This window comes from Sus scrofa, chromosome 6 (genome assembly GCF_054392235.1).
Source record: "Sus scrofa isolate SSC_HxYL_T2T_F1_AM1 chromosome 6, Sscrofa_HxYL_maternal_Yorkshire_Landrace_v2.0, whole genome shotgun sequence".
NCBI lineage: Eukaryota > Metazoa > Chordata > Mammalia > Artiodactyla > Suidae > Sus > Sus scrofa.
Window position 1 is genome coordinate 146,580,127 of NC_139388.1, and position 21,721 is coordinate 146,601,847.

At 36.6% G+C, this 21,721-nt stretch overlaps 1 protein-coding gene and 2 long non-coding RNA genes across 9 annotated transcripts in view; 2 read left to right on the forward strand and 1 right to left on the reverse strand.

The window, feature by feature from the left end:
- The window catches only part of PTGER3 (prostaglandin E receptor 3), a 202,707-nt gene extending 183,681 nt beyond the window's left edge, over nucleotides 1-19,026 (forward strand). For 4 of the 5 annotated variants that reach the window (XM_005656131.4, XM_084958579.1, XM_013988866.3 and 1 more), the window contains one exon: nucleotides 17,431-19,026. In XM_005656131.4, the coding sequence (XP_005656188.3) occupies nucleotides 17,431-17,458 (28 nt within the window). In that variant the 3' untranslated portion in view covers nucleotides 17,459-19,026. Of the gene's footprint in view, nucleotides 1-14,689; nucleotides 14,751-17,430 lie in introns of all 5 variants that reach the window. The other variant, XM_084958580.1, reaches the window with a different exon arrangement.
- Nucleotides 1-21,721, reverse strand: part of LOC106507649 (uncharacterized) — a 279,942-nt gene that overhangs the window by 50,449 nt on the left and 207,772 nt on the right. For 2 of the 3 annotated variants that reach the window (XR_001303787.3, XR_014807974.1), the window contains one exon: nucleotides 21,157-21,203. This is a non-coding gene — a long non-coding RNA (uncharacterized LOC106507649). Of the gene's footprint in view, nucleotides 1-18,157; nucleotides 20,992-21,156; nucleotides 21,204-21,721 lie in introns of those variants that run through there. The other variant, XR_001303788.3, reaches the window with a different exon arrangement.
- Nucleotides 840-5,093, forward strand: LOC146402860 (uncharacterized). Its single transcript, XR_014807978.1, has 2 exons — nucleotides 840-3,928; nucleotides 4,225-5,093. It is a non-coding gene; the product is annotated as an uncharacterized LOC146402860 (long non-coding RNA).

Below are 21,721 nucleotides of genomic sequence, written 5' to 3' on the forward strand. Positions count from 1 at the left end.
TATTCCTTATTTCCTCTTACTTTTCCATATTTACTCAGGTTGTTGTTGTTGTTATAACCAAAATGCCTTTCTTCTCTATTCTTGTCCATGCTTGAGCCTCTACAAAACAGTATTTACTTGTCCTATGTGTAAGGTGCTTTGATATTTTCTACTCTAGTCTCTTCTACTTTATTTGATTCTATTTCAGTCTGTAAAACAAACAAGTTGTAATCCACCAACGTGATTTCACAACCCACTAATGGATCTTGACCACAATTGAAAACAATGACCCAAATAAATTTTAAGATTTTTTTTTCAAGATATATGACTCGTCTTAGGTGCTTCTAAGTTTTCTTCAAGCGGTAGAATCCTCTAACTCAGTTACATCTTGATTATTGAGCATCTATATTATCTGAAGACAGGGTGGTAAAATTCTGCATGAATAGTGGAGAGCTAAACATACAGAGGCACATCATCCCAAGGAAAGTTGGCAGTGCGTCTTAATTTGTAGATGTCACACTTTGTTGCCTCAATGCTGGAGATGTTCTGAAGCTGTTAATTGTACTGAGTTGTTCCAGGTCACATACTGGGCAAAGATGAATATGGGAAAATACTTGTTCCAGCTATAAAAAAAAAAAAACAAAACCCTCCACTAGCAAATAAATCCATAGCAATCAGATGCAATTGTAGCTCATATTAGGTAATAAGTGTACTTTTACAGATAGATGTGTTTCATAATTGCCCAAGGGGAATACTTAAATCTTTGCAATAACCACTCCCCAAAGGGTCTGTTTTTCAAAATATTTTATATCTCGGGTTAACTTTCAGTGGAACACCTCAGTATTTTAGTATTCTTCCACTTTATTTTATTTTGCTTTGTTTTATTTATTTATTTATTGGCTGCACTCACAGCATGTGGAAATTCCCTGGGTCAGGGACTGAATCCTAGCAGCAGCTGTAACCTACACCGCAGCTGCAGCAACACCAGATCCTTTGAACTCACTGTGTCAGGTCAGGGATCAAATCCATGCTGCCACAGAGATAGCACCAGATCCTTAACCCACGGTACCACAGTAAGAACTCCTATTTCTTCCATTTTAGATTTTGCAATGTCAACACCTAGATCAACTTATCATCTTGTTAATGTTCCACAAGTCTTTATCTCCAGCCCAGACTTCATTCCTGTGTTTCATTTGTGTATATCTCTTATGGCCACACCATCTCTCCATTTAAACCAGAGAACACCAGCATCAGACTTGACTCCTCTTTTTCCAACTAACCTGCCACTAATGCTTCTTGATGTTATACCCTATATGCTTCTTAAACCTGTCTACTGCTCTCCAATCTCCCTGCCTCTGCTGCTGTTCAAACCTTCCAAATGGTCCTCCTCCCATCTTTCTTAGGGCATTTCATAAAGTGGCCAATCTATCATGTATCATTCTCCAGCTGGAACCCATTCATTCAGTTAACTGCTATTCCTTTTAGGAGAGTCTGATACAAAGCACCTACAACTGCTTGCAAAGCCCTTCCTGATCTGTCCTCTGAAAAACTTTCCTGCCTCATTTCACTCTCTCCTTTCCTTCATATTTTACTCTCCAATCATCAAAAAAAAACTATTCTTTATGCCTCAAATGCTCCTTTTTTTTTTTGTCTGAAACACTCTCCTTTTTACTGGAGAACTCTTACTCCTCCTTCAAGACTCATCTTGGATATTTCATGGGAATCATTCCTGAAGCCTTCTAAGTCCAGGCTTTGGGTTCCTTCCCTGTCTTCTTTAGTGGCCTGAAGCTCACCATTATGCTATATTGAAATCATCTGTTCCCTTCAGTTCACTAGCATGAACACGAGAATTATTCAGTATCATATCTGCATTGCCTAGCAAATAATAAGCAAGTATACCATTCACATTTACAGAATGAACAAATAATATCTGATTTGCTCTCTGCCAAATGGTGAGGGTACTCTCCTGGGGGGACCCTTAGTGCCCACCCTTGCTGATGACTTGGGAGACAGGTCTATCCAACACTGGGATGGAGTATCAGAAAACTAGTTCAACCACAGATTTAAGTCATGATCCCCAAATAGCTTCTCAGTAACAGAACTTACTTTAAAAAAAAAATATCCAAGTGTTTTATGTGTCTCACTTCACAAACTCAGGAGAAGGTAAAGAGGGGGTTATTTTTGTCTCCTTAAAACCCCAATATGTCAGATAACCTCTTTTTCTAGACAATGAGATTTTACTTCTTACCAGACTCACCCTGGCCAATACCTGGATCCTCACATCAGTGTGGCTTTGGACAGTTTTATTCACTTATTAGCATTCATTTCTTTCTCATTGATTAAACACTTACCAAGTGCCAGATACCAAAAATACTAGGTGAGAAAATGTCATTCCTCCCTTCAACACTCAATCTGTTCAGGGCTAAGAGGAAGGAAGACACAAACATGTAATCACTTATGTTGTAGATTCCCCCCAAGCTCATGCAAACCTGAACTTAGCCAAAGAATTCCACAAGGGTATAAAAAACATTAAGGAACAAGAAAGCTTTTGCTTTACACGTGGAAAAACAAAATAACCTTTAAGAGCAACAAATATTTTGAGGGAAGACTACACAATAAACAGCAGATAGCACAAGGGGAAGATTTTTGCTTATGGAACTGTAAAGATTCTCATTGCATTAGTTCACATTTAGTCAGTGCTGTTTACATTAGTTACCCTTTTATTGAATTCTAGTCATAACTGAAAAGCAAATGGTCTGGCAAAGTACAGACATTACTTCAAAAACATCCAGGCAAAACATAACCAAAGTTACGAAAGTTCGTGGTTTTTCACAGGCAGTCAACATATATAAGAGTGTGACAATTATTCAAATGAGCATGTCACTGTTGAGGCTGCTAATGCTGATACCAGAGGAGTAAAAACATTAAAGGATTTTTTACTTGAGCAAGACTTGAAATGAGTAAGACTTTTTTTAACAGAATGATTTTGCAATTTTTGTATGCCAATAACTGTTTAAAATGCATCTCTAAGGCTCTTGCATGAATATTTAGAGGCTTGTTGAATTACTTGCTATTCTTTAACACACTTTGCTGTATGTCTGATACCTTATACCTTTGATATAAGGGGACTAGCCTCCAGCCCCAGATGCCTGACAAACTCAAATTTATCATCTCTTCTGGGTAGCACCACAATAGAATCAACAGAAACCTCTCAGACTGAATTAATTCCTCCCCACTCTGAGTGCCTGCAGCGTTGTGTGGCTTGCCTTTCAAATTGCACTTATTGCATTATATTATCTTAATTGGTGGCCGTATCTCTGTTCTCTAATAGACTCTGAGCTACTCATTAATTCTGTACCCCCAGGACCCAACAGTACCTGATACACATTAAAGCCTCCATACAGAGAGGTTTAATGTTTGAATCACCCTATTTTTGCTCTACCTCTCTGTGTCTCTATAGTACCAATTCATGTTCTCCAGTTAATTTCAAGATATAGAGTATTAAAAAGGTCTGATCTAACAATTAAGATACATATTATTTTTTTGCATTGTCTTCTTTTTGGCAAAGGTCAGTCTTTTTTATTATTATTATTAAAGTATAGTTGTTTTACAATGTTAAGTTGTGTTGTACAGCAAAGTGACCCAATCACACACATTTCCCTGTGATGTACAGTAGGATCCCATTGCCCATTCATTCCAAATACAACAGTTTGCATCCAAAAAACCCCCAAATGCCAATCCATCGCACTCCCTCCCCTTTCCCCTTTGGGAACCCCAAGTCTGCTCTTATTTTTAATTAGCTACAAATCTATCCTGGAAAAAAGCAAAGGGTTGTAGTTTTAAGAGAGTAGTGGTTTGGGATAATTAATGTACCTGCCATGGCTTCAGTTTCCTCATATAGAAAATAAGGATATTACTAAATAATCTCTATATTCCCCATCTTCTTTTAGTCTATGAACCGGAGTTCCCGTCGTGGCGCAGTGGTTGACGAATCCGACTAGGAACCATGAGGTTGCGGGTTCGGTCCCTGCCCTTGCTCAGTGGGTTAACGATCCGGCGTTGCCGTGAGCTGTGGTGTGGGGTGAGCTGTGGTGTGGGTTGCAGACGCGGCTCGGATCCCGCGTTGCTGTGGCTCTGGCGTGGGCCGGCGGCTACAGCTCCAATTCGACCCCTAGCCTGGGAACCTCCATATGCCGCAGAAGCGGCCCAAAGAAATAGCAAAAAAAAAAAAAAAAAAAAAAAAAGTCTATGAACCAATGTCCTTTCCTGAATTCATGAAAAATTAATGGTCTATATTTTTAAAAATCTTATTTCCTATTCCTCTGCTTTGCTTTTTCTTAAAACACACAATCATATTGAAGTTCTTGATGGTTTACTATGATGTTATTAGAGTTCTGAAAGTCTCAGACACAGGTTCAATCCCTGACTCTGCCACTTACAAAACTAACTTGATAATCTTGGCAATTTTGGCATGGCTAAGGCTCAATTTCCTCATGTGTGAAATGAGAATAGTAGTAATAGTGCTGGTTTCATAGGATTATGGGTAATCTTCTTCTATATTTCTTATGACTCCCTGCACTTGCAAGCTGTGTAGGCTTGCAAAGGTCTTAATAACACAAACATATTTGTTCATAAATTCATCACTAGCCTCTTTTCTCCCAATATGTAGTGTTTTTATCTGTTTCTTGCTCACTGCCAGATATTGTAAGCATCTGACAGTAGACTGCAAATATAGTACCAAGTAAGTATAGCACCAAGTACAATTGCCAGTCTTACAACAGATGCAAAGCTTCATGGCATTGGTGAAAATAAAACCAAATAATTTAAAAACACACAGGTAAAGCTATGGACAAATAAAGAAGAGAAAGCTAATAAAAACATAACAGAGTAGGTACGTTAAAGATACTGAATGGAATATGAGAGTAAATAGATAAATCCCTGAAATACTTATCACAAAAGGCCTCCATATTTATGATCATACTGCACAAAGTTTTAAAAGTGTGTTATTTTGTATTGAGATGCATTGTTAATTTGTATTTACTTATTTAGTGTCTTTAGGGCCGTACCCATGGCATATGGAGGTTCCTGGGCCAGGGGCTGAATCGGAGCTGTAGCTGCTGGCCTACACCACAGCAACATAGGATCTAAGCAGCGCCTGAGACCTACACCACAGCTCATAGCAATGCCAGACCCTCAAGCCACTGAGTGAGGCCAAGGATAGAACCCGCATCCTCATGGATGCTAGTCAGATTTGTTTCCACTGAGCCACAACGGGAACTCCACAATGCATTTTTTTAAATGCTGAAAATTAACTATTTAATTTCTTCTTTGCTTTTTCGAAGAAGTCTTTATGGAAGCTCTGAGCAAGAAGATAAAATTCAGCATGAGAATAGGAGTACCTCATGCAATGGACATCGTAGGGCAGGCGAGGGACAGTGAGAGGCACCAAAGACAGCCTTTGCCTAGGTCTCAGCCCTGCCTCTGGCCAGCTCTGGTGATTATCCTTATCAGCAATGTGAGTAAGCAATGGAGGAAAGCACACAGGCTGATGGTCTGATGTGTATATTTGACATCTAGTAATGTATTAAAGTTCCAACCTAAGCAACTCTATCCCAATATGAAAAGCAAATAAAATGATCCTTTCAAACCTTCAGTTGAATGTTGATAGACATTAATTTCATTTATTTCTATGGCATTTTGCAATAAATAAAGATAATTTCATTACCTTTTGGTGCTATGGATACTACCAAGTAGCTGAAACAGGTATTATTTCTCTTTTACTGTTGAAAAGGCAGCAAAAGTTGGTCAACTCTGCTCAGATAGTCAGAGATCCGACATAGGCTCCCTAATCCTAAGACATAATGATAAGGATGTTTACTGTCCCTTCTGCCCATAATATTAATACTTTACATTTTAGTTCTAATTCTCATTACAATCTTTGCAGTATAGATCTTGTTGCCCCCGGTTTACAGATAAAAAAACTTGAAGTTCAAAGAGATTAAGTAAACTTAACCAAAGTCACTGGCAAACTGTCTTCTTAACTCTATAACCCCTAAGGTTTCCAGGACCTTTACCCCTTTTACTGTTCCACCCCTTTCTTTGCTAAAGTTCAGGGTCAAATGCATTTATTAATAACAGAAGAACTATACCCACAAAGAAGAGGCTTTAGAGTAAAAGTTTTTCCTAGGAAAAGGTGGTTATTTTAAATCTTTTCAGTTTATTTCTCAATTTTAGTGACTAGCAAATTTAAGAAATCAAGCTTAAAAGTGAGCATTTTATCATGTTCCCTTTTTCTATGCACTTTCTGGAGGTGACACTAAAGACCAATGAAATGAGAGGAAAAAAAAAAATTGCACCCCCCCCCAAAAAAAAGTAAGAAAAGAAAGAAAAGCTGTAATTTGCATAAATCCCTAAACTCAGTAGGTCGCTGCCTCTGTCACCCCATTCTACTGATTGAAATGTGAACTATGAAGAGATTCAGTGACCTAAGATCACAAGAGTTCAAAGCCTGCTGAGAAAACATACCAACTGTCCTTGTACCATTTTTTTTGAGAGCTATCTTTGATTCAAGCATATTGTAGTGAAACTATAAAATTTTTGTTTAATAAAGCAATAAAGAGAATACATCAGCTGGAATTATCATCCATAAACTCCGGATTGAATTTGTGTGTTGCGAGCAACCATTTCCTTCTCCTTACAGCAGTTCTGGTCATGATCACTTGTTTTTCATATGGGCGGTAAGTTACACAAATGAAACAAAGACTATATATATATATATATATATATATATATATATATATATATATAATAACGTTATGTTAACGTTATGGCAAAACTAATATTTTCTGTTAGCTGAAAGCTGAAAATAACCTATATGGAAATTTTAGAATTGAATCTATTGGTCTCACAAACAGATCTTGACTTACATCCTTTTTTTTTTTTTTTTCTTGAATTAGAAGATAGAAAAACTAATACCATCAACTACTTAGCAGGGCAGCAGAAAGCATAGTTATATTTCATACTACATTCTTGAATGCTTTTCTGTAACTTGCTAAAACTGGTTCAGAATACAAAGCTTAAAAGGGAACCTATAATGTTTCAGGTGAGTTTTAGGACCAAAAATCTCCCATTAGAAGGTGAAGAATTGGAGTTCCCGTCGTGGCGCAGTGGTTAACGAATTCGACTAGGAACCATGAGGTTGCGGGTTCAATTCCTGCCCTTGCTCAGTGGGTTAAGGATCCGGCGTTGCCGTGAGCTGTGGTGTGGGTCGCAGACGCGGCTCGGATCCCACGTTGCTGTGGCTCTGGCGTAGGTTGGCAGCTCAGCTCCAACTCGACCCCTAGCCTGGGAACCTCCATATGCTGCGGGAGCAGCCCCAAGAAATGGCAAAAAGACCAAAAAAAAAAAAAAGAAAAGAAAAGAAGGTGAAGAATTTGTTCATTAAAATTGTAAAGCAAGGAAGTTTCTGTTGCTGCTCGGCAGTAACAAAGCCAACTAGTATTCATGGGGATGTGTGTTCCACCCCTGGCCTCACTCAGTGGGTTAAGGCTCTGGCATTGCCATGAGCTGTGGTGTAGGTCATAGACTCGGCTTGGATCTGGCGTTGCTGTGGCTGTGGTACAGGCTGGCAGCTACAGCTCCAATTCGACTCCTAACCTGGGAACTTCCATATGCCATGGGTGTGGCCCTAAAAAGACAACAACAACAAAAAAATTGTAAAGCTGAAAGGCATCTTTCTAGAAGAGTTGCTAGATAGCCATCTAAACTAAATAGTAACAACAACAAAACAAGTTTTGTGTTTTCTCTTTTATTTTTCACTTTTATATTAAGGTTAGAAGATATGAGAAGAAATTTATAAATGCATACATTGATCTATAAGTGGCCTCAAGAAAGAAAGAATTTCACAGAGAAAATAAATATTTAGGATTATTTCAAATAAAAACATGTAAATATATTTTCAAATTTTGGCAATAAACATCCACTGTGTCAGTAAGTATGCTAACACAGAGATATGACAGTCTATAAGAAAATGTCGAAGTTCCTGTTGTGATTCAGTGGGTTAAGAATCTGACAGTATCTGTGAGGATGTGGGCTCTATCCCTGGCCTTGCTTAGTGGGATAAGGATCTGATCGTAGGTCACAGACGCGGCTCTGATCTGGCATTGCTGTGGCTGTGGCAAAGTCTGGCAGCTAAGGCTGGAATTTGACCCCTCACCTGGCAACTTCCATATGTCACAGGTACAACCCTAAAGAGAAAAAAAGAAAATGTCTCACATTATCCTTTAATCCCACATGAATATCAAATCCATTGATTCTACTTCCTTCTCATGGTCCCTCCGTTCCCCACTCCTCTACGGAGGAGCTGTTCTCACTTCCCTCCTTGCCTCACTAAAGTTCTCTGGCCAATCGTTATTATCATCTCCTTGTATATACCCTTGACTTCTTCTCCCTGGCTGCTGAGTAGAACTGGAGGGGTTGCAGGTTGCACAGGTGTATGCCTTTATCAAAAATCATCAAAATGTACACTTGAGTTATGCATTTCTTTGCATGTAATTTTACCTCTAAAAACTTTTAAGCAAATATTGAACTCTAGTTAATGTGTTTGATTTGTGATTTTTTAAAACTTGCTTATACAAATGAGTAAATATGTTGAAAGTAATAGGAATAATATTTTAAGGAAATAAATACGGAAAGAAGGAATATTAGCATTGGATTGAAATGGAAAATATTACTATAAACTCATGATTTTTAATATCTACCTATCTAGCTAGATATAGAAATGATTACATATAGGTATATATGTGTGCATGTGCGCATACACATGTATACATACTAGACCTGTTCAACAAGATTGTATAAAAGCTATGACACACTATTAGCAATGAACACACCTAATACCTAGAGCTTGATTTCCATTTACCATTTTTTTTTTTTATTTTCCCACTGTACAGCAAGGGGGTCAGGTTATCCTTACATGTATACATTGCAATCCATTTACCATTTTTCATTAAAAGGAACCTAGACATCTCAAAGAAAAATAATCCCAGGGCTGAATAGGGGGTGAAAGTGTAACTATAAAAGATATTACTGTTAAAATTGACAAAATTTGAATATGGACTGTGAATTTTATAGCAATGTTTATCAATATTAATTTTCCTAATGTTAATTGTACTGTGGTTATGTAAGAGAATGTCCTTGTTTTTAGAAAATATTCACTAAACTATTTAGTGGTAAATAGTCATGAATATCTCCAACTTACTGTCAAATGGTTCAGAAAAAAAAAATCTGTTTTAAAAGAGAGAGAATAAAAGCCAGTGGGAAAAAATATAAACAACAGCTTAATGTGAATAAGGGTATTCCTTTTACTTTTCACGTTGCTGTAAGTTTGAAATTATATCAAAGTAAAAGTTTCCGTTAAAGAATATCTTCACTGGCTTCTCGTGTCAGTCAGTATAAGACCCAGAGTTCTTAAAAATGTCTCCAGGTTGTGATGTGTACTCTCATTACATCCCTGACAGATCTCCATCTCTCCCTTTCACAGTGCTTTGTCCTCAGATATCCTTGTCACATGCAGAGATCCTTTGCCTCCTTCTAAGTTCACATAGGATCTCACCTCCTCAACTGCATCACCGTCTTTTCCATTACACCCTTCCCTCCATTCCCACAATCTGGATCCCCTTTGTCTGGCATCGCCTCTTCTTTTCCATGCCAAGTGTTACTTTCGAACATCCATATGACTTCCATGTCTTATTTCTGTCCTGTCTCCAGATTCTCTAGATTCCCTAAGTGACACAGGACAGGAGTTTGTCTGCTGCCTTTTCTGACCTATCTTAAACACCTGGGATAGTACAAGACACTGCAAATATTTTTTGAATGGAAGAATTGACTGTTATCAATCAGACTGTCAGATTACCTTCAGGAAACATTGATTCTTTTGAATATGAATCTTTAAGAACATTTTTGTATGGTCCTTAGCTCACTGTAGTTAAATATCTAGTAGGTATTAATATTTATGGTCATGTCTAAGCAGTGTAGTTTCTAAGTACCTGTTTCTGAAGCATGTAAGTAACAATGGGAATAGTGTGAGGAGTTCAGAGAGGTCATCGGGGTCTCACAAGAAGGCAGTATGTTGCTCTGGGCCCCTCTTTCCATTATCTGCACCTCAGCTTTGAAGGTCTGGAAATGAGGGAATGACTCACAGTAATCAAAATCATGAGAAGGCCAAGTTAAAGAATTATAATGAGAGTTGCCACAGCTATCAGAAAGTTGAATCATCTGCTCAGCTTATTCTTTCTCTGTAAGGAGTTGGCATGGAGTCCAAGAGATAAGTGCAGTTACATCTTCTTGTGGAATCAGACCAAAAGGAAGGAGTTAGTCAATTATGCTAGCCCAATGCTTATCTTCTGTCTAGAGACAGAATTTCTAAGGTTAAAGTATCAGAAAATCTATTCCTCTGTTTAGGGCATTTTCTTAGCTCATGATGTTGAAATAAAAAGTATTAAATTTGAGTTTGGACAACTTCCCTTTTTAAGGTTTCAGATTAGTAATCAGATCACATATTTCTTTCTTTAGCTGTGTTAATACATATCTGAGCCACAGTCAAGCCCTACTGTTACTCGTTTCCAAGGGATTCACATTTTGTGAGGATGACTTTCCAGATGGCTGATCTTAGCCACTATGAACTGAATTTGTTACATTAGCTATTAAGTTGAGATGAGGTGGTTCCCCCACTGTAACTCATGTTTGTATTTAATACAATTAAATGATTAAAAAAGATTAATAAATGTTTTGCTTAATGTGTAATCAAATGAAAAAAAATGTCTGATCAAAGTTAAACTTCATAAAGTTCTAAAATCTCACTATCTGGTTACAGACCATGATGTAGATGCTTCTCCTTCTACTAAGTACAGATAAAAGTCCTGGACATTATACATAAAACAAACATAAGAAGAATCTGAAAGGTAGAAAGGAGGGAAGATGAGCTATGGACCTTGGAACTTGGGAAAGACCATGGGGGCAAGTTCCCAGAGTTTTCTTTTTGGTTCATATATCCTCACTGGATACTAGAGAAGCCTGTAGGAATTGACAAAAAAGGAGCCCTCATAAAAGCCTGTTCTCTCTAGCAAAGGGACAGCTTGACAAAACAAAAAACTTTTAGGCAGTAATTGCCCTCCTGCAGAAATACATCATGGAACCAAATGCAGCTCTAGCCCCAGCACTGTCAGCAATAGCTGAGTGGGGAGCCTAGACCTCTACCCTGGCCCAGGCTGTATGTAATAAGGCACTGTCATACTCTGTCAGAGGAGCCAAGTGGGGAGATGGACCTCTCACCCTCACTCAGCAGTAACAAGCCTCTTCTTGTAGTGCCAGTGTGAGCCATGCAGGAATTCCCACCTGGCAGCCATAAGACATCCTCCCCATGCTCATGGGAGTCATATGAGGGGAGGCTGATTGGGGAACTTTCACTACCAGACAGCAGTAAAACAGTTTCCATTTTGCAGAGTCAGTGAAGGTTACATAGGAAGCAAAAACATGACACCCTTTCTCCTCCCAACCAGGGAAATATCAGTTAGAGACATAGTGGGGAGCTTGGAGTACCACCTCCTTTCAGCAGTAATGAGGCATCACTGAAGTATCAACAGCGACCAAGTGGCAGTACTGAGGAAGTACTCCTCCCCCACTGACACAGGGTTAAAGAGAGCAGCTAACCCTTATGAGAGCAGAAAAGTACAGTATTCTCTGATGTGGAGCTCAATATACAAAGAGAAAGTATTTAAGACAACTATGCTATAAATGAAGGCAGTTAAAGGACTTAAAGGGAGGCAAGTTTCCTAATTTTGATTTCAACAGCACTAAATCTTTTTGGTGATGGAAGATTTAGATAAGATCTGCAATCTCATAACATAACACCCCAAATGTCCAGGTTAGAATGCAAAATCACACATTATACTAAGAACAACTGGAATGAGAAAAGACATTCAACAAATGCCAACACCATTATGATCCAGATGTTGAAATTATGTGATAGGGATTTTAAAGAAGCCATTATAAAAGAAAATCACTCAATGAGCAACTATAAATACACTTGAAACAAGTGAAAAAAAATGGAAAATTTCATCAAGAAATGGAAAACGTAAAGATGAGCCAAGTGGAAATTCTAAAGCTGAAAAATAAAATAATTGAAATAAAAAGCCCAGTGGATGTTTCAACGGCAGAATGGGGAGGATAGAGAAAAAAGAATCAGTGAACTTGAAGATACAACATTAGAAATCACCTTATCTGGACAACAGAGAAAAAAAGTGAATAGAATCTCGGGGATCTGTAGGATTATAACAAAACATTTGATTCACAGGAGTCCCAAAAGGAGAAGAGGATAGGGTTGAAAAGTATTCAAAGAGATTTTTCAAATTTGGTATCAAATCAACCTTTAAAAGAGAGAGAGAGAAAGACAAGTCAACGGATTCAAGAAACTGAATAAACCCCAAACAAGAAAACCCAAAAAAATCTATACCGATACACAACAAACTAAAACTTCAAAAAACTAAAAACAAAGAAAATTCGAAAGCCATAAAAGAGAAATGACACCTTTACCTATCATGGGAAAGACAAGGTTGAAAAATAATCAATTTCTTATCATCAGGGAAGTGAAAAGAAATTGCACATTTTTCAAGTACTGAAAGAAAAGAACCATTAAGCCCAAATGCTGTCTCTGGCCTCCACAAGCAAACTGTGTCTTATTCTTCAGAAATGTAGAGGAAAAAGACATTTTCAGATGAATGAAAACTGAGAGAATTTGTCGACAGCAAAATATAGACTAAAATAATGGCAAAAGGAAGTCTTTGAATAAGAAGGGAAATGATTAAAGAAGAAATTGCAGAACATAAGAAGGAAGAAAGAATAGCTATGGTTACATACAAAGAGTTTCCTTCTTCTCTTGAGTGTTCTAAATTTTGTTTAACAGGAGTTCCCGTCTTGGTGCAGTGGAAACGAATCCAACTAGGAATCATGAGATTGTGGGTTCGATCCCTGGCCTCACTCAGTGGGTTAAGGACCTGGCATTGCTGTGGCTCTGGCTTAGGTCGGCAGCAACAGCTCCGATTGGACCCCTAGCCTGGGAACCTCCATATGCCATGAGTACGGCCCTAAAAAGACAAAAGACAAACAAACAAACAATAAATAAATAAATAAATCTTGTTTAACAATTTTGAAGCAAAAAAGTACAGTATTCTCTGATGTGGAGCTCAATATACAAAGAGGAAGTATTTAAGACAACTATGCTATAAATGAAGGCAGTTAAAGTACTTAAAGGGAGGCAAGTTTTCTGATGTTGATTTTGATAGCACTAAATCTTTTTGGTGATGGAAGATTCTGTAGCTTGATTGCAGTGGTGGTTGTAGGAATCTGTATGTGACAAAATAACACGAAACTGTACACATTGTACCAATATAAATTTCCTGGTTTTGAGGTACTATAGCTAATGCAAGATGTAACCATTGGGAGAAAATGAATGAAGGGTGCTCAGAAACTTTCCATTATTGCAGCTGTTGGAAATCTATGACTATTTAAAAATAATAAAGAAGCTTTAAATTTATTTAATAGGTTATATTTAGAAACAACTTCTAATGAGGAGAAAACATTAAAAACACACAGTTGGGTGGGTACAAAATTATAGAGCAGATTTCCTCAGTTCCAGAGTTTTTTGGTTTTTATTTTTATTTTTTGATAGTTATTTATGATCTATTTGATCTGGGGGATGTGATTCTGTTTTGATGTTGATGTTATTATCAATTTCTGCTCTTTTACATCTTCAGTAATAAAACAGCAAAAGTGCACGAGTCATCCTGGCTAGGTCATGACTGTAATTGACATTATTCTTTAGCATTTCCTAAAGAAAAAAGTCATGTATTATCTTCAGCTATCATGGCATAGCAACAGATATCTTGGAATTCTGCAAGCACTTTTTCCTCTTTCAGCAAAGTGAAAAACAACTAGCATAGGTGTCTAAGGATCCAATAGTGACAGAAGATAGTGTCATCTAAAGTGATAGCCGAATATATCCTGGCCTTATTATCCATCCGTGTCTAATTTTCTTATCTACAGTGAAAATCCTTCCTGCTCATGTGACATATAGTATATATTTTCAGAGTTTCTACAGAGCATAGATCATTCCTTTGGGATCTGACCCCATCTTCCCCATGTAGCCTTGTTTGACTACGTAATCTTCGCCAATCACAACTAACCGAACTAGCATAAGTTATTCTTTTTCTTATCCTAATTTGAAATTGGGACCCACAGACTCAAATTGCCAATTTTCTATAGCTATTACTTTTTTAAAATTACGAAATTTTCCAAACATAAAAAACACCCAATTTCTCCTTGCCCTGAATGAATACATTAATACTTAGCTATATTTATTTCAATTTTTTCTTAAAAAATTACTGAGATTTTGAGATAGATAACAAAACTAAAGAGACTAGTACAAAAATATCAATCACCAAGATAATACTATTACCAAAAATTTACCATATTCACTTAATCTGTTTTAAATTCATTTTTTAATTGTGGCAAAAACATAAAATTTACCATTTTATGTACAAATTTAGTGGTGTTAACTTCATTCATACTGTTACGCAATGGATTTCTAGAAGTTTTTCATCTTATAAAACTGAAACTCTACTTTGAACGACTTCTCATTTCTTCCTTTCCCCAGCCCCTGGAAACCACAATACAACTTCCTGTTTCTATGAATTTGTCTATTATAGATATCACGTGTAAGTAGAATCATACAGTATCTGTCTTTTTACGATTGGCTTATTTCACTTAGCACCTTCTTGAAGGTTCATCCATGTTGTAGCATGTGACAGGATTCCCTTCCCGAATAATAGTCCAGTGAATATATGTACCACATTTTCATTATATATTCATTGGTTGATGGACATGTGGGTTACTTACATTTCTTAGCTGTTATGAGTACTACTTAAATGACTATGGGTGTGCAAATATCTCTTTGAAATTGTGTTTTCAGCTCTTTTGAATATACAATGCAGAAGTAGGGCTATTGGATCATAACGGTAATTCTATTTTTAATTTTTTGAAGGAATCCATTTACTGTTTTCCATAGTGGCTACACCATTTTATACTTCCATTAACCATGTACAAGTCTTCAAATATCTCCACATTCTCACCAACACTTGTTACTTTCACCCCACCTGTGGCATATAAAAATTTCCAGACTAAGGGTCAAATCAGAGCTGCAGCTACCAGCCTACGACATAGCCACAGCAACACAGGATTCAAGCCATGTCTGCAACCTACACCACAGCTCAAGGCAATGCCAGATCCTTAACCCACTGAGTGAGGCAAGGGATTGAACATGCGTCCTCATGGATCCTAGTTGGTTCATTATCGCTGAGACACCATGGGAACTCTTAAAGGATTTTAATGATTTTTTGGTTTTCATTTTACTAATGATTAGTTATTCTGAGAATGTCTTCATATATTTGTATGTCTTTTTTGGAGAAATGTTCATTCAAGTTTTTGCTCATTTTTTAGTTGTTGTTGTTACGGAGTTGTTAGAGTCCTTTATATGTTCTGGATATAACTCCATTGCAAAATTGTAATTTGCAAATATTTTCTCCCATCTGAAAGTTGTTTTTCACTCTGTTGACTATTTCTTTGATGCACAGATGTTTTTAAATTTGATACAGTTTTGTATGTCTAATTTTGCTCCTGTGCTCTTGGTGCCATACCAAAAAATCCAATGTCATGATGCTTTTCTTCTATGTCTTCTTCTAGGAGTTTTATTATTTCATTTTTACATTTAGGACTTTAATCCATTTTGAATTAATTTTTGGTAAACAGTGCAAAGCAAGGGCCCAAATTCATTCTTTTGCATGTGGATATTCAGTTTTCTCAATACCATTTTGAGCAAACTGTTTTTTTCCCATTGTGTGGTCTTGACACTTTTGTTGAAGATCATCTGACCATATGCACAAAAGATTATTTCTGAGTTCTCTGTTCTATTCCATTGACTTAATATACCTGTTTTTGTTTTTTTAATTTTATGGCTGCATCATTGGCATATAGAAATTCCTCTGCCAGAGATTGAATCCAAGCTGCAGGTGCAGCAATGCTGGATCATTTAACCCACTGTGTTGGGGCAGGGCTTGAACCTGTCCCACCACAGCAACCCCAGCTGCTGTAGTCATATTCTTAACCCACTGCATCACAGTAAGAACTCCAATACATCTGTTTTTACGCCAGTATTATGCTTTTTGATTACTGTAGTTTTGTATAACTTGACTATTTTTTTAAACACTTTTCCTTCTCCCCTTGATGCATTTTACAGAAAATATCAGATGGCATAATTTCACCCTTACTTGATTCAGTATTGTTCTCTAAAAATTATGGACATTTTCTAACAAAACCACAGTATTATTATCACTCATAATAAAATTGGTAATATTTCTTTGTTATCATCTCATATCTAGTCCAAAGTCAAGTGTACAAATTCTCTCAACAATGAATTTATTGGTTTGTTTGAATCAAGATCTAAACAAGGTTCCCACTTAAATTTGATTATGTCTTTAAGTTCTTTTTCATTCAGAGAAGTTTCTCACCTCCCTTATCCCTTCTGGATGTTGACTTGCAGAAAGTGGATTAATTGTCCTATAGAATGTCTCATACTCTGGATTTTTTTGTTTACTTCCTTGTTCTATCATTTTAATTTATATATGGAAGTTAACTGGTGACTTAATTATATGGTTGTTTAATTATAAATTAGAATTTGCTCAGAAATTTTATTTTTTTTATATTTGCATACAATTGTTTAAATTTATTTGCAAATTGGAGACTGGGGCTTTTCCATTTTACTGGTCATTCTCAGATATCTCTTTCATGTTTCCATTCAGTATGGAAAGTTCTCTTTCCTTAGAAGTGGGTATTTGTTCACAATTTTTTTGGGGTGGGGGTATTTGCTATTGTTGTTGTTTTAGGGCCTCACCTGTGGCATACGGAAGTTCCCAGGCTAGAGGGTGAATTGGAGCTGCAGCTGCCAGCCTATGTCACAGACGCAGCAATGCAGGATCCAAGCTGCATCTGCAATGTATACCATAGCTCACAGCAATGACAGATCCTTACCCACTGAGTGAGGCCAGGGATTGAACCTGAATCCTCATGAATACCAGTCGGGTTTGTTACTGCTGAGCCACAATGGGAACACCTGCTAGCAAATTTTTTGAACCCTGGATTTGTAGGGTACATATGTTGTCCCCATCAATTTCTCACTGTTCTTGCTACCCAACTTTGATCACGTTCTTGTTCTACTATTGGGATTTATCATTTGCATTCATAATCTGAAGTTTATGGAAATATCTTGCCTTCTAGTTTTATTTAGATGCTGTCAAAGGATTTCTCATATGCTATCCTAATTGGTTTTTTTTTATTTTTCAGGAGGAATTTTTGGGAGATTAAAAACTAACTGTGCTATCAAGATCACATCATTGAAGTTCTTCAACTTTCTTTTTGTTAAAGAAATGCTACAGAAATACCCCACCTCTCAACCCATTCCATTTTACTTTCTCCCCTATGCTCACTCCCAAAGGTAACCCCTGTCCAGAAGTTGGTATGTCCTGTTCTCATGCATGTTTTGTACTTTTTTGACATATATATGCATCCATTAAATTTGTATACTTTTGCTTTGTGAGTTTATAATGTCTACATACATGTTTTCATATTATATGTGTGATTTGCTACTTGGTGTTCTTTATTCAAAGTTGTATTTCTTGAGATTTATTAATGTTGAAACATGAAGCTCTATTATCATTAATTTTCACTGCTGTAGAATATTCTATAATTTGAAGAAAATATAATTTGTCTGTTGGTCCCCTGCCAAGGGAAAATTATTTTTTTCACTATAATAAGCAGCACTGAAAAAAATCATCTGTATCCATGTTTATTTGTGTACATCTGCATGAGTTTCTCTAAGATAAATACCCAGGAGTGGAATATCTGGGCCAAATGACATGTGCATCTTCTGTACCCACACATATGAGAATTTCCCTCCCATGTATACATACAAATGTTTGTGATGTTTTAATTTTTTACATCTTGTAGGTGTGAAATGGCATTTCATTGTTAATTTATTTTATATTTTCCCGACTGAAATATGATGATTTGGTTTTCTTCTTCTTTGTCTGACTCTAAAACTGATAGTCTGTCCTGAGTCATGTGTCAATTTTTTAAAGATTTGTGAGGGTTTAAAAAATCTCTTCTGGATAATAATGGTTTTTTGGTGTTTATAATACAATGGATTATCATAAAGTTCTGTGACCCCCCTCTCTCTCTCTTCCTTTCTATCTACATCTACCTCTACCTCTATCTTGGTCTCAATAACCTTTTCTCTCCCCAGATGTCAGACTCTGTTCATGGAAACATCATGGGAAAGAGGGAGCGCCCAAACTTTTTCCTTTCTCCATCTCCTTTCTATAGCATTGACACTCATACAAACAGATGTGGAGAGAACAAGTGCTCTGCTTTTATGACAATCAGAGTGTCAGGAGCATATTCTGTATATTAATGTCACATGCTGTTCTTCCTTTTTCCTGCATGTCTTTTACCTATTTCCTCTTTCTGAACCTTTCCTCTTCCATTCTTTTTCAGGATCTTGCAAGTCTGGCGAGTACAGAAAACAAAATCCTAGATGTGTGATAAATTCTGATATGGATGATGGGAAAAAGAAAAAGGAATTGTAATTATTACATAAACATTGACCACGCATTGATACGAGAATCTAATGTTACTGCAAAATGAAACAATTGAGATGATAATGTTAATTTATTGAAATGGGTTCATGTCATAATGAGTTTGGTGAAGAAAAGTTTCTAGGACATGTCAGATCATATTATCCCATTGCCTCCATGTACAAAATTTATAATAATGCATAAATTCCTATGAAATATTCCATAAGTGTGTGAGCCTGAAGCAATGCTGTTTTAAATACAGACATCTAGTCAAGGCAACTTCTTAAATTAAAATATATACATCAAAGGTTTGTTTTGTTTTGCTTTGCTTTCTCTTTTGCTTTTATCACAGACTAGAGAAATAAATGCACATGTAAATGCTGAGAGTTACTTATTTGGATTACAATTCAATTTTTTTTTCTTGGCTGCACACACAGCACACAAAACTTCTCAGGCCAGAGATCAAACCCAAACCACAGCAGTTACAACACCAAATTCTTAACCATTAGGCCACCAGCAAACTCCAACTTCTATTACTTTTAATTTTATTTTTAAACATAGACATCTGCTTGGTTTCATGAATAAAGCTTTTGGTTTTTTTCTCTTCTTACTGAACTTCTTGCAGAAGTAATATCTTAACCTTTGAGAATAACAGACAAAACAGAATGATAACATTGAAGTCTAATGTTGTATTTCATGACCTAGAGCAGTTCTCTTTTTGTAAGCAAATACATTAGACAAAGAACAGTAGGAGTTTGCATTACAATAATGATTGTGGAAGAAATAACTGACCTAGGATAACTTATCGAGTCCAAGTTTGTATCCAATATAATTTTTTAATCTAAAGCAGAATTACAGTCTAAAAACAATATTCAGATTCTGAATAAAAAGTCAGATTTGGAGAGAAAAATATTAGCAAAAAATATTAGATGTTTAAGATTGTCAAAAATATAAGTGAATTTATTTGAAAGATGACAAACATTCTTCATAATTTCAAGCCTCCCAATTATTTTAATAGAACAAATTATCTTGGAGGAAGGCTCATAAACTCTCTAGTGTTCATTAGTTTAGACCTGCACTGTGGGGGAATTTGCTTGGGAAATTGGTAGGCTCTCATTAGGCCAAAAAAAAAAATGTATGCTCCTAGATCAAGATTTTTCTCAAAGCACATGTAAAAGGCTAATACTTTTATTTGAAAAAAATTCATTATTATTACTTTTCTCTCTGTTTAGCCTGTATCACACTCAAAAGAAATGAATTATCTTGAAGGCTTTGTGCTTCATCTGTCCCAACATTGTTTTATTTTAATGATAAGTGTAATATATATGTATATTTTCTTTATATTTTAGGGCTGCATACACAGCCTATGGAGGTTACCAGGCTAGGCGTCGAATTGGAGCCTTAGCTGTGGGCCTACACCATAACCACAGCAATGCCAGATCCAAGCCACATCCTCGATCGACCTATGCTGCACCTTGTGACAAGGCTGGATCCTTAAGCCACTGAGCGAGGCCAGGGATTGAACCTGCATCCTCATAGATACTAGTAGGGTTCTTAACTCACTGAGCGACAATGGGAACTCCAGATAAATGTAATATCTACACTAACTTCAGGTTGTACCTCTTACAAAAAATTTTCAGTCTCTGATTTGTTAAATAACTGCAACCATTCTCACCAATGTTCCAGATAAGAAGGGATAGGCAAGCTTCATGCTCCACAACTTTTTCAAAAAGCTTTTATTACCAAGTAAGTTTGATCTACTTTTATCTGCTACTGATTTAACACCATGAGCTTAATATCATTTATTTAACCAGCCGGTTCATAAATTTTTTGTATTAAGTCCTTGTATATATTAGGCAACAATTTACTTGTGACTCAAGTTTTGAATTCTTCTTAAATTAACAACATTTAGAACTTCAGTTTTTATCCTCAAATATTCTAATAATTTCTCTCTTAAACAAACAAACAAGCCTGGATTAAAGAGATGATTAAAATTCACAACGAATGTTGTTTTTGTCTCACCATACTACTTAGAACTATAAAAAGTGACAGTTTTAATATTTGTGATGCTTCACACATATCAATTACCCTTATAAAAATCCTACAGACTCTCAAAAGAATAGTGTCTCCTCCAATATCCCCAAAGGAGAAAATCCATGACATTGCAGTAGACTCTAGGACATGCAGCAGTGCCAGGAATAAACACCAGTGCCTGCCAATACGCAGGAGGCTGCAGATGAAAGAGGGCTCAGGTTCTGGAAGGTTCTAGGAGCTAGAAGTTATTGAGAATAAAATAAGTAATTTCTGTTTTCTCCCAACCCAGGCAACACTGCTCAATAGGTCAGCAAACAGAAAATAAACTGAAATCAATATTATTTTCATTCCTTCTAAGTATTAGTGTAAACTTGAACCCATATTGCCAAGTTTTAGTGCTTACCAGCCACGTGCTGTGATGGGGATGTCTCAGTGCTGCAGTTTTCTTATCTATAAAACAAAGACAAAAAAAATAACATATTTTTCAGAGTTAGGATAATTCAATGCATTTGTTCTTCTAAAGTATTTAGGATAGTGTCCAACCCAAAGTAAGCATTCCTTACATATTTGCTATTATTATTGTATTATCATTGTTGCTGCCATTAATGTAAGGAGTGCACATCAGTATGACACATTGTAGCAAAATTTTCCGCAAAGATTCTGTTGACTTAGGTTTTCTCATATTTTTGGACATAAATCTTGATCACAATTTCATGCAAGGTCCTAAACGCTCAAGTATTTCTCTGGAACAACACCTATGGGTTTTATTATTTTTCCCTGCAGGATAAATCCTTCTATTAAACCTAAACCTAAACCAGTGGTTTTCTCACAGTTTCAGACACTCAGGAGTTTCAAAGGGGACTGATCTGTGGTCATTTTGAGGTGCCAAAGTATGAATGCTTTCCTCCCAAGATGATTCCTATCTTCTACCTGGAGGCAAGGTTGCTGAAGACTACGACAACAGCCCA